At 41.7% G+C, this 16,782-nt stretch overlaps 1 protein-coding gene across 3 annotated transcripts in view; it reads left to right on the plus strand.

Annotated features, from left to right (window-relative positions):
- The window catches only part of VPS8 (VPS8, CORVET complex subunit), a 94,375-nt gene that overhangs the window by 11,241 nt on the left and 66,352 nt on the right, over positions 1-16,782 (plus strand). For 2 of the 3 annotated variants that reach the window (XM_026075571.1, XM_026075572.1), the window contains exons 1-8: positions 363-412; positions 1,022-1,090; positions 2,446-2,576; positions 4,342-4,435; positions 5,349-5,381; positions 5,696-5,750; positions 14,553-14,677; positions 16,257-16,343. In XM_026075571.1, the coding sequence (XP_025931356.1) occupies positions 16,263-16,343 (81 nt within the window). In that variant the 5' untranslated portion in view covers positions 363-412; positions 1,022-1,090; positions 2,446-2,576; ... (3 more) ...; positions 14,553-14,677; positions 16,257-16,262. Of the gene's footprint in view, positions 1-362; positions 413-1,021; positions 1,091-2,445; positions 2,577-4,341; positions 4,436-5,348; positions 5,382-5,695; positions 5,751-14,552; positions 14,678-16,256; positions 16,344-16,782 lie in introns of those variants that run through there. The other variant, XM_026075574.1, reaches the window with a different exon arrangement.

The raw sequence follows: 16,782 nt of genomic DNA on the forward strand, positions 1-16,782 counted from the left end.
GGGTCGGGCGCGCGCGGCGGCCGTTGGCGGCCGTTGGTCCCCGGCGCGGCCCCCCGCGGCTGTGGTGGCGCTGCGGTGTGCCCGCGGGAGCGGCTGGCTGAGCGCGGGGAAGATGCCCTCCCTCGGCCGCTTCGATAGCTGGGAGGGGTCGGTGCGCGCCCGGAGCTGTCGTTCCGCGAGTGACGCGGTTCCACGAGCCGGGATCTGCTCGTAGTTCGGCAATTGCATCAAATTGTTTGTCCCGTCCGGGAGTTACGCTGGGTCTAAGGAGTGCTTAGTGCTGAGAATTAGTTTTAGGGGGAGCTTCCCCTAGATTTAGTTCATAGTTAAGAAATCACGCGTGTGTAATTCCTGATGTGGGGCAAGAAACAAGTAATAGTGAAGCTCATACTGTAAACTGCTGTAACAGCAGGTAAGTCAAGAATTTAAAATCTCATTTTTTGGAAGATACGGTATCAGACATCAGGTACTCGGCTAGTTTCTAAATCAACTGGGATACCTAAGGTGCATGGGGACAGGATAAGCACTAGTTACTTATACAGTTAGGATCAAAGTGCTGAGGTGGGTATTCCTCCTATAATAGAATCTGAGTTCAGATACTGCATGTCTCAAATAAAAGTACCTTTGCGTTTAAGAAATCTGCTTTTTTTTCTTCTCCTGTAACTAACCATTCAGAGAGAAGATTCAGTGTATCAATGCCTGTCTGTATTAGAAAGGCAATGTAGCATTAGTAGTGGGGATCTTTGCTGGAAATAGAAAAAGGCATTTGAAACATCAGGTCTGGGTGGAGGTCAGAGAACTGTTCTACTTTTTTGAAATTTATACCTTTATTCTATCTTCTAACATCAAATTTCAGAGAAAACATTTTGAATATGAGAATCTTTAGTATATGGCAGTGATTTTTTGGTAAGAGGGTAGATTGAAAGGGGTACACGCATAGTTGCTTTTTTCTTTTAGTTAGAAGGAAGTTTGGAAGGCGGAGTGGGCAACCTAAGCTCAGTCTGTGGTTTCTGTTGTCCAGATCGATGACAAGGAGTTTGACATTCCTCAAGTTGATACCCCGCCAACGTTGGAAAGCATCTTAAATGAGGTGAGTGGCCTATCGGAGATGCAGCCAGCTCCATCGCAGGGATGGTCTAAGAGGAGGCAGCATGTGCTCTATTGGCTGTTCTTGATTTTTTTCTGAGAAGTGAAGTTGCATAACTTCAGACATTAGCTTCAGGAAATCATGACAAAGTGTGCGTTCAGTGGAATAATTGCTATACAGTGTGCAATACTGAATTTTGGTTTTCAGTCAAAATATCTGTGGCTGAAACATAAAGGGCTTCTATCAAATTTAAGCGAGTTCAGCTTTGGGTTTGGGTAGTCACCTGAAGACTGCATTGTATTAAAGGTCAGTGTTGTCAAACAACATTGTTCTTTTTAGCTAGCAATAAATACAAAGAACTCTGGGCAATTTCTAAGGTGTGGGAAGAGGCAAGAACTAGACAGTTCACAGCTCTGTTTATATTGTCTGTTTCACATATGTGGCAAAAGTAACTTGCTGTCCCAAAGTTTGATGCTGCCAGTACTATCTTCTAGGGGAGAACTGAATTTCAGTCTCACTTATACCCAGTTTGATGCCTGCTTTACAATYGCTGGGTAAGTTCATGATCTTAGGAAGAAAAAGAGGGAAGACAGCAAAGTAGAGACAAACTCCAAAAAAACAGACTTTAGCAAGCTGAGGGAATTGGTGGTTGGACTTACTGGGAAGCCAGTATAAATAGAAAAGGAGTTTGGGAGAGGTGGCAGTTCCTTTAAAAAGCTGTATTAAAGATACAGATATAAAGCATCCCAAACAGTTAGATATAGTCTAGAAACTAGTGGAATAGTCATCAGTGGTTTATTGCCCAAGTAAAAGAGGTTGTGGAAAGCTAAGGTATGTGGGTATGTCCTCCTTCTGGTGCCCTGCCTGGAGGTAGAGTGAACTTACTAAATTTGGGTGGTACCAAACTGGGAGGAGATGCAACCACATCCACCTTAGAGGACAGGTGTAGAATCCTGGAAGTCTTAAACTGGAGAGTCAATCTGAAGAAAACGCAGTTCAGTGCAGACAAATACTTACTCTAGTCTTACTCCAGTGCTATTCATCTTGGTGACCACAGGATGGGAATGACTGACTAAACATCTTCTGAAAAGGTATAATAAGAGTAGATCATATCTGGGGAAGGAAGATTGATTGAATAACTTTCCTTTCAATGCACTTCTGTGATTATTGTGAATTGTAGATTCTCTATAGCAGCAGTTCAGTGAAATAATAAATAGTTCTGTTCTTGTATTTGAGAATACATCATTGTCCTCCCCTTCTTGATTATTCTGTTTTATTGATAGACTTTTGCTAACGTTTCAGTTAGGGTGCTGGATAATGTGAATGTTTAGCAAGTTGTGGTGATTCTCTTCCTTCAGACTGATGATGAAGAAGAGTCTTTTGTTTTGGAGGATCCCTTTCTCTTGAACATTGATAACACGGATACGCACTCCTATGACACATCTTCTGTAGCAAGCTCTGACAGTGGGGACCGGACACACCTGAAAAGGTACTACTGGTAGTACTGATAACCTGGGAGGCTAGATGATTTCTGAAGGAACACTCTTGATATAGGTTAAAAAGGAATTCTCCTATTTTGAGTGGGTAGAAGGCCCATCCTAAGCTAAGAACAGTTGAAACTCCTGTTAAGGCAACCTTCTGCTCCCTCCTGCCTGAGCTTTCCTCTGAGCATGCAGTCTGTCCGTCACCTGGGCAGGAATGCTCTCGCTGTGCACATGGATTTTGTCTCCTGCTGTTATATCACAGCGCAGGAGTTCAAGGGGGTTCTGCGAGGACTTCAGTGAAGCTGTTTTTGACAGAACAGTGTTATTTCTGCAGGATCGAGTAGACAGAGATGGGATTCATTTTGGCACAGAAAGCTAGCCTGCTTGAGCAAAAAGTGCCTTTTATGGGGAAGGATTATTAAAGTTTCTCTGATTTTTAATGGAATCTTTAAACTTGAACCAGGTTGGCTTTAAGAAAATCTTTTAAAGATGTATCTGATGACTTCCAGAGTCTGCAAGCAGTTGATAGTGTTTTTAAAAGGCACGTGAATTGCTGTTGCTCCTGTAAATGGAATTTGAATCTTGTCATCTAAAAGCAGCCTGGAATGTGATAGTTAGCCACAATGCTGCTGACTCGTCTCATTAGTTCTTCAAATTATGGCCTGATCCTACCCTCTGAGCACTCCCATGGCCACCTTATGTTCTATAAGTGCTAGGTGGCCTTTGACATCTCTTAAGCGGCAATTGTTCTGTCATGAGGAATTGCACAGCGTGTAACACACTCTACGTGTGGCAGTGTACGTTGGCATGTGGTGGCGTACTGACCCACTGTCCTTTCTTTTTCAAATCAGATGGTTTATATTGAACAAAATGTAACCTGGAGTCACTGGAGTATTTTCCAGGCTTTCACACAGAGGGGTCAGAGAAACCAGGAAGTATTATTGTCATGTTTGGGTGAAGCTAGTTGCAGTGTTTATGGGTGCTTGGCCATAATACAAGCTGTGAACAACATGTTTTTGCAGCCTATATGTGAAGCACATACTTGTGTGCCTCTCGAGATAGGAACCAAATGATTATCTCTGTTAGTTTTGCAAATTTGGCTTTCTAGTGCTGTGTACTTGGCTACAAAATTGCAGTTTCCCTATGAAATTTCCCTCTACTGTGTCTGTGCTACAATATACCAAATATTCTTTAAAAAAGTAACTGTCCCCCGGACGCTAGTTCCTTTTTAAAGACATTTTCCCCATAAACAGAAGGATTTACCTTTCGTATCAAATCAGCTGTGTTTTAATTAAATGTTATTCTTAAGCAGATGTCTGCAGTTTTCCCAGTGGTCTGTATTCTGCTAATGAGCCATGTTCGATTGCATGTTTTCCTTAGACTTCCACCTATAAAGACTGAAACTTCCTGACTTGCTGGAAGGTGAATTAATGAGCAAAAGTATTGCTTTCAGACTTTATTAATAAACTCTAAGGTTTGCAGATACACGTTTGAAATTGTCAAATTTGTTTGAAGGACTGGGTCGTTCCCCCCCCCCCCCAAATAATGAGTTTCAAACAAAATTTATGCAGGCACGGTGATGCACAGCAGACTTTGCTAATAATTTCATGTCCCCTTGACCCCTGTGCATGTGGGCCTCAGGCAGAAGAATAGAAGCTGTGTGGGTTATATGGGTGCATGCGGAATTTACCTTCGGGTTTAGCTGTGGTTTAAACAAGGTTCTAAACTTTTATTCTGCTGTAATGTGTCTGGTTTATCTTCTTTCCTTAGAAAGAAAAAACTCCCTGATTCTCTCTCTATCCATGGATCAGTTATACGGCTCTCACTTCTGAAAGGAATTTCTGCCCAAATAGCGTCTGCAGCAGTAAGTGTCTCTTTCTCCCGGTCACGTTCATTAAGTAAAATCTATATGTGTTCTCGTGTGGAGGTGTGTGTGCGATCTCCCTCCCCCCACTATTAGTTCTGGTTCATACTAGCGCGTTCAGTGCATAACCTACTCCTAGTAATCTCTAACCAGCAGTGAGTCAAGTGTTAGCTGGCTTCCTGCAGCAGTTAAATATCATTAAACCTGGTGGGAAACATTAATATAAAATAACAACGGTGCTGTTGGTCTGCTTGCTTAAAGATGCTGGAAACAAGTTTATCTAATGCCTGCATGAAGTATAGAACAAATCCATCTTTCCGAGCTCAGTGAGGACCATGCTTGCACAGGCCTGGGTCTGACTGACACGGAATGAGAACGGAATAGAGCCTGTCTGTAGATTGTACTGCYGGGGGGAAACTGACTGTCTGAGGTCAGAGTTCAGGTGATGATTTCTAAAGCATGTGATTTCCAAAGTATGCAAGGCACGTTTGTTAAAATAAAATGGAAATAAGTTATCTGCGAGTGTTTCTGTGATGATTATGTACCCACAGTCTGAAAGTCAGTGTGCTGCAGCTAGTTGTTAATTGTGGTGTTGGAGGTATGGGTGAGCCACCGGAATGGGAAGCTAATGAGGTATGCTGGAGAGGGGAGGAGAGGAAAGCAGTTGTGTGTTGGATGTCTGTGCTGTGTACAGTGAACAGTGAGGACTGTTATTAATTCTCCATTTCTGTGCACTTTCTCATCTCATCTGGGTGTTTCTAGTCAGCGGTTCCCTCTGCACTTTCTGTTCCTGGTGGGACTGTTAAAAGGCAACTTGTGTTGATTTTTTTGCATGTTGTAGCTCTAATAATTAGAGACATGCATAAAGCTGGGAGCTCTGCCTCTCTTCTCATAACTTGTCCTGTCTTTCTAGGACAAAGTGGATGCTGGCTTGCCCACTGCAATAGTAAGTATTCAGATAATTTTCAAGTATCATATAGTTAGTCTTCATATAAGTATGTTTAAACTTGTTTAAACAGTAATTTAATACAGCTGATAAATGCATCTCCCTTCTTGTCCTTGCTAATAATTTTCAGTTATGAAGGGTGGGAGAAGCAGCATGAAAAATCTGGTTTCTGGGGGCAGTGAAGATAGTTATATCTATAACCTTCTAAATCTTCCACTTCTGGCAAACTTTGGGTGAGTGTACTGAGAGAGTTTAAATGGTGGATTTGTGACAGATATTTCTAAACTTTGAATCTTTCTGCATGACTTTTTAAGGCAGCATCAAATCTGATAGCAGTGGGGACTTCCCATGGATTAGCACTAATTTTTGGTAAGTAAAATTAAAGCTTAAAAAAACCCTAAAATAAACTAAAAAACCCTAAAAGAACTAAAAAAACTAAAGAGCGAGCTTCAGGGTGGGTTTTTAAAATATTCTGTTTGCACTAAATGTGATTTTGTTTCAGTAAAAAATTAAATGCAAATAATTATTTCAGTTGTCCTTATTTGCATAGTTCTTCTTTGTTGGAGTTTGGCACATTGATGTGACCGAATTTAGCCTTTTGAAATGATCCATACCTTGCTGGCAATCGTATAGAGAGGTTTTTCTGTGTTCAAATGTGAAGTACTCTGTTTTCATGTAGTAAAAACCAGAATCAGTATACATCCTTCTTGTACACTATTGACACTCTTCTCCCCTCTGCCCTGATAGCTGTAAGGATTAGTTGAAGTGAAACGTGCTTCTTGGGAAGCAGAACTTCTGAAGCATGGCTACCTGCAGACTTCGATCATAGGTTTCTTCTTCCCTGGCCCTCCATTGCCCCAGTCACCTGGCTGTCCTTTCACCCTATTATTCTTTTCTTTCTCTTGTATCACCAACCTGCCTTAAAGTTTTTGAGCTACGTCTCTGTCGTTTGATTATCTGGCTAACCCACTAGGCAAGAACTGCTCTTGAAGTGCTCCCGTGGGCATCTAGCTTGTGTCCCTTTTGTATATGCTGCAACAAGTTCCTAACAATTTTAGAAACTTCATTATCTTCTTCATTTTTCTCTCAAAGTTGACTGAAGTTATTCAACAAACCAAAAGTTATGGGGGGAGAGGGTACAGCAGAAGAATGGGAAAGACCAACAGTGTAAGCCTCACTTCCCAGGGAATCTAGATATTAAACTATTTCATGGCATTTGCTCAGTCTCGTATTGAAATATTTACAGGATGTGCTAAAACTGAATATGGATAACTTCTTATCTGCCACAGTCAAATCATGATCTTACAGGGCTTTTAGCGGTAGACCTTTGTGCTTTTTCTAAGATTTGTCCAGCACGTGGAGATCTCTTTCAAACACATTTTTGCAATGATTAAGATTTCGTGTTGATGTCTTTGTATGTGGACACTTAAAGAAGTTTATAACCTTTTGAACAAGACGCTGTTCTCTGCAAGTGTCAAACTAAACGGGTATTGTTTTAGCATCTTCCACTGCAGAAGGGGCTCCAGGAATCTGCATAAACATGTAAAGGGAATCGTGTGCTTGAGATCATTCTTCTGATCTTCATGTAGTGATTTTTTTCTGCGTCAAGCCCAGCTTAAGAGATGGTCCACTGAATGCCTAAATGTCCAAGATGCTTAATGCTTCGGTTGATGCATTTTTGTAGGGTTTTTTTGTTGTTGCGTGTTTTTGGGATTTTTTTGTTTTTCAGAACACAGGTGTGTTTAAACAAAGTTTTCTCTGTTATGCTTTTGATTAGTCTTGGATTTACTATGATTGTGGCAATGATCTCTTTTAGGCGGTATAGTCTGTAGTTACCCCGTTCATCTCATGCCTTTAGAAAGCTTGACACAGTGTCACCTTCTCCTTATTTGAAAGTTCCATGGCTTTTATTAAAATAAATGTTAATACTTTGAAGCACTTCTGTGAGTACTTGCAACAGGGCCTTGAAGCTTTCTGATCTACTGAAATATATAAAGAACCTGTTTATACAACCGCGTACTGGGCTATGTTATCGTGAGTGCATTCAGTGGGTTGAGGAAAGTGACTGTTCCCCTCTCTTCTGCACTTGTGGGACCACGTCTGAATTACTGTGCCCAGTTTTTGGCTGATCGGTACAAAAAAAGACATTGATGTTCTGGAGTGAGCCTTGTGGAGGGTCTCCAAGTTGATTAGAGGACTGAAGTACATGATGTATGAAGAGAAGCTGAGAGAATCGGGTTTATTCTGCCTGGAGAGGAGTTGTCTGAGGGAAGATCTTGTTGCTATCTTCTACTGCTTTATGGGAAGGTAGAGTGAAGATAGTCAGACACCCTTGAAGGTGCATAGCCTTATGATAAGAGGCAGTAGACTCAAGTTGCAACATGGGAAATTCTTATTAAAGATTAGGGGGAAAAAAATTCACCATGAGGGGGGTGAAGTATTGGAACAGGGGTCCAGAGAAGTTGTGGAATCTCCCTCCTTGGGGATATTCAAAACTCAACAGGACAAGGCTCTGAGTAAGCTTATCTCATTGGCTCGGAGCAGCGGGGTTGGACTAGAGACCTCCAGAACTCCTTTCCAACCTAACTCTTTCTGTCCACCCGGTAATTTAAAGGTAATGAGAAATGTACAGCGTGTCATCCAACTTTGTTTTGGATAAAGGCGGGAATTCTCCCTGGACACTTTAATATCTTCCAGTTCCGTAACTGAACTTCTGTGTTCATCCCAGCTCTGTCAGATCTGCCTGGAAAAGGGACAAGACCCTGCAGCATATGCCTGCTGAAGGCCTTCTCATACAAAAAAAGAGGATTAGTGTTCTTGATTTGGTTCTTGTTCTGTAATTTAAACCAGCAGTTCCTATCTGTAGGCCAATTAATTTTACTACTTTTTCTTATGAAAACATCTTTTTTCCTAGATCTGTTAATTAGGATGAGACTTACTCCCTGAAGCTTTAAAAGCTGTGTGCGTGGCTTATACTGTAATGGAAACATAAATGCTTTTGGCCTGCAAAATGTAGGACCTTATTCTGGTTGAATCTGGCATGGTCTTAAATTTTTTTTTAATTTCCTTGTGTGGTTTTGTATCATTAACAAATTTTTTAATCCTTCTTTTTTTTCTTCCGTGCGTTTGGCTTTATGTAGCTACTTCATTTGTCTCCTCTCTGAGTCCATCTGTACCGCTCGACTTGTCTACTTTGTCTTTTTTAAGGAAGACTTGGGTAACTTTCATTCTGCTTTTCTTGGAATGCTTCTGCTGGCTCTTGAAAAATTAGCAGTCTTCTGAATGGGGACAGCTCTGAGATCGCACATCTCATGTTTGAAGAGCGTTATTTTTATTGTGGGTTAGAATCCTCATGCCAACTCTTTGACATCCTGTGTGGCTTCTGAAAGCATTGCAGAAGTGTTGGTGAGAAGGGATGTCTGAGGTCTCCAGTGACACCTGTTCAGAGCAGGACTGTTGCCATCGCTGGGGCAGGGCAGCCCTGGCTTTGTCTGCCTCGTCTTGAAAAGCTCCTGAGGATCGAAAACATCCTCCAACACACAGACGGGCATGCGCAAACTCTGCTGGTAACCTGTTCCAGGGCTGCACAACCTTTTGGGGGGAGAAGGTTTTCCCAGAAGTCTATCTAAATATCTCAGTTGCAATTTGTGGGATTTGCCCTTTGATGTATCATCTGCCATTACGGAAGAGAGTTTGGCTCTCTTATCTTTTACCTGCCTTTCAGGCAGTTTAATTTCTGCTTCATGCTTTGTTAGCCCATCTGGATAGTGACAGTTTTCTGTGCCTTAGCAATATGACCTTTAGCTCATATCTGATTCCCGGTACTGTACTCATTTGGAGGATTATTTATATAAATGAGGGAAATCCTGTTTGGAGGTTGATTATTGTGACATTGAACAAATAATCCATGTCATGATTTTTCTTTGAGCGTTAATAGCTAGAGTGTGAGAAGTGCTCTTCCTAGCAAGTGTGTAACAATGAGCAAATAATGTTTCGAATTTGTAAAGACTTTTTTCTCCATTTTTCTAGAAGACCTAAGGGCTTGTTGCCCTACTCAAAACCTAGCCCTTAGACAGAACTCACTGAAATGTACCACTTTACATGGATATTTTACCTTCTGGACAGAAAATTTCTGTATGGCTAAACTTGTTTTGATTAGTGTGAATGATTTATTTTCTCTGTTGGCCGTAAAACTTACGGTTACTGTCCTGAGTCTTTGTTGGGGTGGAGGGATAGCATGATATCTTGAGAAAATGGGTACTGTAGGTACCTAACATCATCATTAAAACTCTATTTTGGGGACCGTTGTCATTGGTGTTTTTTAAAGTTGATGTGGAATTGGCTGTCTGGCTGGTGACAACTGTTGAAAATACTTGTACCAGGTATGTCACTGTAAACTCCCGGTATTATTTCCTTTCATATTTCTTTTTTGTCTTCAGTACAATGAGGTCAAAATGTAAAAACTCATTTTTCTGCAGTGACTCCATATGCTTTTTAAGCCACTCATTTTTAAAATGCTCGCTCTCACAGCATTCTCTCAGTTACTTGAATAAATCAAAAGACGAGGTGTTARCAAAAGAAAACACTATCAGCAAAATCTGGAGGTTCTCTTGGGCTTTGATTATCACGTGTGCTGTTCTTGACTCCTTTCCTTTATATTGATTTCTGGCTTTTTCTTTCCTCTTTTGACCCTTTCTGTGCGGACTGAACAGGAAAAGGTACAGTAATGCTGCACTGTGCACTCATCCTGCATGAACAGCTCTCGTCTTGCCCAGTTTGCATGTTGGTGCGCTCGGTTACTCTGTCAGAGCTTAAGATGCCGGCTACGCAGTGTGTGAGGCAGCGCTGTAACCAGTGAATAGATAGTGCTGCTGGCCAACCTGGGAATTGGTTTTGAATGCATGTGTGTTATACTCTTCCAAATTTCTCCTGCGGGAACAGCAGGGGAACAGGTAAATGTGCTGTTTATAATGCTTTGAGGTAGGACACCTGTGTAGCTGTTTGCAGGTGGTGTTTCAGGGCAGGATGAAGTAAGGCTTTTCTGTGAAATCAGCATCCAGCTCTCCCCCCCGAGAGCTGATAAATAACGGCACTGCAGAGGAGCAGCGTGATTCTTCAGACTGGTGAGAGGTATCGGTTCAGAGAGCCACGGGCCAGAAACTCTGGGAGACCCCTGCTTGTGTCCCGGTCCTGCATCTGGGGAGGGAGCACCGGGTTTCTGATGCAGGTGGCTGCAGGCGGTGTGACTTAACCCCTGCTCTGAGTAATCAATTTACTGGCTCAGTCTGAGGGCAGGGGGGAGGTTCAGCAAGTCCTGGTTTCGGGGACAGCTGTTCTGTTACCAAGAGTGATGGTGTCTGCAGCCTGATCCATCAGCTCCCCATGGCTGGGTGCTGTCTGTTGTCCTCCCGTTCCCCAGGCCCAAAGAAGGGTGCTTCCTGGGAGAGTGTTTACTGCTACCATACTATACTAATAAAGGTGGGAGGAAAGGATCTAATCTTAAAAATTGTAATATTTGAGCGATTCTTCAGGAAACAAAGCAAGTCTTTTAAATTTGGGAAAACCTTTGTTCAAGAAGGTAATCTTGAAGGAGACATCAGTATTGACACGTGTGCCTTACCTCTGCCTTGCTTTGTATAAAAGACTTAAAAGTAGATGTTTTAGAGCTCATTCGAACTATGTATAGTGGTTCTTACAACTTAATGTGATATGATACTTCTGCAAGAAGTAAACGCTTCTGGAAYGTTATGGTTGTTCCAGTATTCTGCTGTTCTGTAGAGGTGACTTATTCATGTACTTTATTCTTTTTTGTAGAGCTATATCAAAATGCCATCTAGTTTTGACTTCAGACTGTTGAGAGTAATGCCAATAGTTACAGCTGGAAATTTTAAAGATGGGGAACTATTTTATTTAAAGTACGAATTCAAAAATATTTTCTGATAACTGATAGCCACACATGTTTCAAGTATGTGCACTAAGCTTTTTATGCTTAAACTTAAATGTGCCTTAATTCAAAGCTGATGATATTCATCTTGAAAATCCTCAGCTCGGCATTTATAACCTTTTGCTTTAATCTGTTGTTATCACTCTACCATCTCATTAATAGGAGCTGATTGATTCAGGCAGCTTGCTTTGTCTTTGGAAGCAATTTCATCTGATCTTATTTGTCGTTAGTTTAAAAAAAAAAAATCTAACTGCTCCTGAGTGCGTGTCATCTTTTCACTGGCTGTAAACACGAACAAGTATTGGCACACGTTTCTCTGTGATTAGCTTTCCAAGTTGTTATTTCTCAACTCTGAAAGTGCAGCTCAGGCATACAACGGGCACGTCCTTAGGAAGGAATAGCTGGAGTTGTACAAAGCATTTAATTTGTGTGTGTGTATCTTGCTGCTTTACCTGTTCTAGTCTGTTCCATGTGTGACTGTCACAGTAGTGTCAAGGCATTTTCTAGTAGCATAGCAAAGAATGATTTTTATTTCCGTCACACGGCTCTTGCTTTCATCTTATCCCAGTAAGGAGAACTGTATGCAGAGCAATGTCCTTGTTTTTGAAGTGTTTACAGTGTCTTGTGCTTTCTAAGAGAGGTGGTGGCTGAAGGAGTAAACCTGGCCCCCTGGAGAAGGCGTTTTGGACTGCAGTAGCTCCGCAGTGTCAGAGTGGCCTCCAGGATGGCTGCGTTGTGCTTGAGTGGCGAGTGCAATGAATTGCATCCTTCTCGACTAATTTCTCGCTGTGGTGATACTGAAGCAGTTCTGGCTCCCTGTTCCTCTTATGTATTTAATGAGGGCAGTGGACAGCAGTGTAGTCCCTTGGATTGTATACATCCTTTGCTTAATTAAACATGAGCGTTAAGGCTTATAAAACTTGGATCTCTATTTAAACAGCGACTTGTGTGACTGTCACAGCTTTCAGAGCTGCTTCTGTACATGTATAATCAGCCAGCTTGAACCCTCACATGCTGTTTGGCTTTTAGAGGACTTTGTCTTAAGCATGTCATGTTAATTTGGAAAGCTGATGAAAAGTAGTGTTTTACACAGTTTTTGACTGACTGTGAAAATTTTTCATCCACCTGTAACTTAACTGAATGTTTCTTGCAGCAGAATAACATCTTTATGGAAGACTTTAAAGCACGAACAAGCAAAAGCCTGTTCCCATTTGAAAATGCAACCCCCCTGTTCTGTGTTTGGCATAAGCCGTATTGCGAAGGAAGAAAGGGGAGATGCTCCCTTCTCCTTGCAGCATCGGCTGCCGTGCTGGGCAGCTTGCTGAGGAGCACAGCGGGGCAGGAGCGCTTGTAGGACAGGTGGCCTCTTCCAGAACTGCCTGGGCAGCTTGTCATCTGATGGAGAAATGACAGCTGTCATTGATATGGTCAAACAAAGACCCCTTTCTTTTCCTCCCTCAGATTTCAAGAGCAGAGTTCTTCAGAAATCACAAGAATCCTGTTGCCTCTGAGCACCCATAACACATGGTTTCCTCTTGACCGCTACTTTCATCGTGTTTTAAATCAAAGCTAACATTGTTTTCCGTATTTGAACCTTCCTTTTGCATTTGCAGCACAGAGCAGGCTCTTCCTGTCCCTGCCACAGCACTCTGTCTCATCTGGTGTGCAGGATGAGTGGTGTTTGTTACGCCCTTTCTATCCCCACCCCTCTGCTACCACTATCCAGACTTTGCAGGAAAAGAGGATTTTTTACTTTCTTCTGGGCCAGTATTTAATACACCAGAGAAGTTTATCAAGATAGATACAGGAAAACAAAGAATAGAGTGGAAAAAGTATTTTAACTTGATCCTAGCTTGTTTCTCCCCCTCCCAAACAGTGCTTTAGAACAGTCTGTGGGTTCAGATACTCCTCTTCTTGCCAGGGTTTGTCACTCCTGCTAATGTCTCCTGATGCCGGCAGAGTTTGAAAGGTGAACCCCACTGTGTGCTCAGCCATGAATTTGTCCATGCTACAGAAATGCATCTGTATGGAGAAAATAAGAGATACCTACGTGCTCTGTTTCACATCTAGCGCTTTGCTAACTAAGCTGCAATTTTTATGGAGAAGCGTGTTCTCTGCCTTGGGCACTTCCTCCAGGGTTTTTCTGCTGTTCGACTCTTCTCCGTTCCCCTGGACTCTGTCATTCCCCTTCTATGCTCAAGGTGCAATGCATGCACACAATATTATGGTGATGCTTCCAATATGTATTCATTTCCCTGGTCCATATTCCAAGAATCCTCACAAAGCATCTTTTCTCCTTCCTCAGTCACTCTAAAGCAACAAGAAAATGAAGAGAGGAGTGAAAAAGCAGCTCTAGAGCGTTTGTTTTCTGAGCTGTTCGTGAACAGTGTGCCAAAGGCAGGCAGAGGCTTATTACCATTTATAATGTCTTAAGTGTAACATTTGTACAAAGCTGTTTTCGCTTTCTTGTGATGAAAAGTTTTGACAGCTTAGAAGAGAGGTGCCTGTTGTGCAGAGCAGCAGACGGGATATGTCTGTACGTAGCAGTCCTGTCTCATAGGAGGTTCTGTAGGCATTAGCACCTCGTTTGCGGTAGCCTGTGTCTCCTGAAAGGAAGTTTTGTTACCGTGTTGATCACTGCTGTTTCCTTTAAAGAAAGAAGTATATGCGCTAGAACTGATAGAGTATTTTGACTGTGCCATTGCTTTGGGGACACCAGTTCATTTTTACTCCAGCTTTTTCAGCAAACCCAAGCAATAAAAGTTATTTAAAGCTGTACTTACAGATCCCCAACACAGCGTTTTGGTAGGTGATGTTCAAATCAACGTAAAGAAGTACAAGACTTTGAAAGTAGAATTAATTTTTTGTCATCTTCCTTACTCCCACTTAAATAAACATCACTGTAGAATAGCAAAAGGAAAACTAGATATTGCTTTGATTTTTTTTTTATAGTAGCTTCTCATTCAGCATGTGATTCCTTTTGATTTCCATGTGCCCTGTGCCTGTTTTGTATTTTCTAAAACAATTTTTGTACTTCCACGTGAGACAGTGTCACACTATCTCTGTACTAACTTGTGCCCTGATCCTGTAAACTCTTCTTTAGGAGCTTAACTATAAGCCTAAGAATAGTAAATATATGCCAAGTGAATTGTATATGTAAATGATTGCATGATATTGATTTTAATCATGACTCTCTGTTTAACTTCTCACTAATTATTCTGTTCTAGATCAAAACCAGGCTCTTCGGCTTTGCCTGGGCAGCACTGCTATTGGGGCTCAGTATGGGGCTATCTCTGCTCTCAGTATCAACAACGACTGCTCGAGGCTCCTGTGCGGCTTTGCAAAAGGACAGGTAATTCCTGCAGGATGAGACTTGTCTAGYGCTGTGTCCTTCTGCAGACTGCTACCGAGAAACTGTCTTTATATGGTCCGGAGGCGACAACGGATCCCAGCTGAGTGCACGCAATATGTAGCTGTTCGTTGATTGTTCTTGTGCTGAGAAGCAGCGTGCATGGCTTGACCTGCCCAGGGCCAGCCGATTCCTGCAGACAGTGAGCCGGCCAGACAAAGGGGTTAGGGTAGGTTTCTGGGAAGGAAAAGGGTGATACGGAATGCGGTCAAGGAATTAATTCATCATTGCTGGTCATGATGTAGGAAAGTCCTACTCCTGATCAAATAAAATGTGCCCATCAGTACAACCACCTTAGTCTTTCTAGGTCAGTTTATAAGATCTATGCTTTGAAATTAAAGCTAGTTTTTACTGTGGTGATGACTTGGAAGGTGTTTATTCAAATTCAGATCTAGCCCCAGAGTTTATGGCTTCTGAATCCTTAATTCCTTTGTATTACCGAAGTGACGTAGCTTCTTGAACTGTGGGAAGAAGGGTTTGAATCTTCTGTTGTCATTTTATGCCCCTTCTCTGGACCTAAAGAAAGATAGCAATTCCTGAACAAAAGTTATGGGACTAAAACTAGCTGGATAGAAGTTAACTTGATAAAATTTAGGACCATGAAATTGAAAGAAGGCTGCGTTATGTTTCTTTTAGTTTCATTTCCCTTTGCTCCTTCAGCTCTCACCTTTATACTGGATAAAACACACTCCAGTGCCTGTGATAGGGCTAAATGACAGACTGCTCCAGCACATGTAGAAATACAGATTTTATCCATGCAGAGCAGTGGCCCTTTTTAAATGGTACTCAGATAAAATATATTAGCGTGGCAGTTCTGAATTGGCTGGTCAGTAACACTTTGACAGATGATTCATAGAACCATATTAAATGGTATTTCCAGTAAAAAGTTTGATTCAAATTGTAATTTCAACTCTTCTGGGCCAACTGTTCCTCAATACTGCAGTAAGCAGTTTGGGGCTTCTTGTTTCTTAGTTGAGAAATTGCTTGCATTTAATTTCCAAGAGCAAGCCAAGAAAACCAGATTGTATACTCCTGATAACCTGTTATGGTTGGCAAATGCAGGAGCAGAGGATTCACAGGTTCGTGGTAGTCTTGGAGATGCTTGAGTTTCGCTAATGGTTATTAGCACAGAATGTTTAATTGTTCACTCTTTCTGTGAGAGAGGGAAATATATTGAACCACTTTGAACAGTGGTATGCTGTGGCAAAGTTATCCTGTGCTCTTTAATTGGGTTATCAGACAGATAGCTATGAAGCGAGTGTGTTTGGGCAGATGCTGAGGGCTTTGACACAAGGAGGTAATTCAGAGCTGCGAAGATGGCTTGTCAAAAAAGTACAGGCAGGCAAAGTAAACTGCTTATAAACGTAAGTTAGGAACAAGTCACAGATCACTTTTCTTTGATGTAAAGACCTGTTAACCCAGGATGCTGTTGGGAATATAGAAACTTACTAATATACTAACACACAAGGTGATGGGGAGAACTTGGCAGCAAACATTTGTACTGAGAAAAATCTGTCTGCAGATCACAATGTGGGATCTGGCCAGTGGGAAGCTGCTACGATCAATAACAGATGCTCATCCCCCAGGAACAGCCATCTTGCACATCAAGGTAACAAACACCATGTACTCCTTGAATACCACCTTTTTCAAAGGCTCATGTTCAGTCAGATTTATTGTCCTTTTTTGTATAGTACTTTTAGATTTACAGATAAGAACAGCTACCTAGGAGTTATATGGCAGTAATATCCAGAGGTGAGAAAAATGAGCAGAAATCCTATTTAAGAAAAGAAACTGAAAGTCTTGAGAGCTGAAATCACAGCATTGGCTGTGAGTTGTAGGGGACAACTGAGTTTGTTTTGACTCCCCTCTCTCATGGCAAAATCTATGAAGGATTAGTTATTTTAAAATATCATTTCTCTAAAACTTGCAGTGGTTTGAACTGGATACTTGGCTTGACCATCTTAGACTTATGTGAGTTTGAAGTGTATGAAGTGGCTTCTTCTCAAATAACCTTTTGGGGAGGGTTTGGGCTGAAAGAAAATTCATCT

The sequence above is a fragment of the Apteryx rowi genome, unplaced genomic scaffold, assembly GCF_003343035.1.
Source record: "Apteryx rowi isolate R43461 unplaced genomic scaffold, aptRow1 scaffold_406, whole genome shotgun sequence".
NCBI classification, from domain to species: domain Eukaryota; kingdom Metazoa; phylum Chordata; class Aves; order Apterygiformes; family Apterygidae; genus Apteryx; species Apteryx rowi.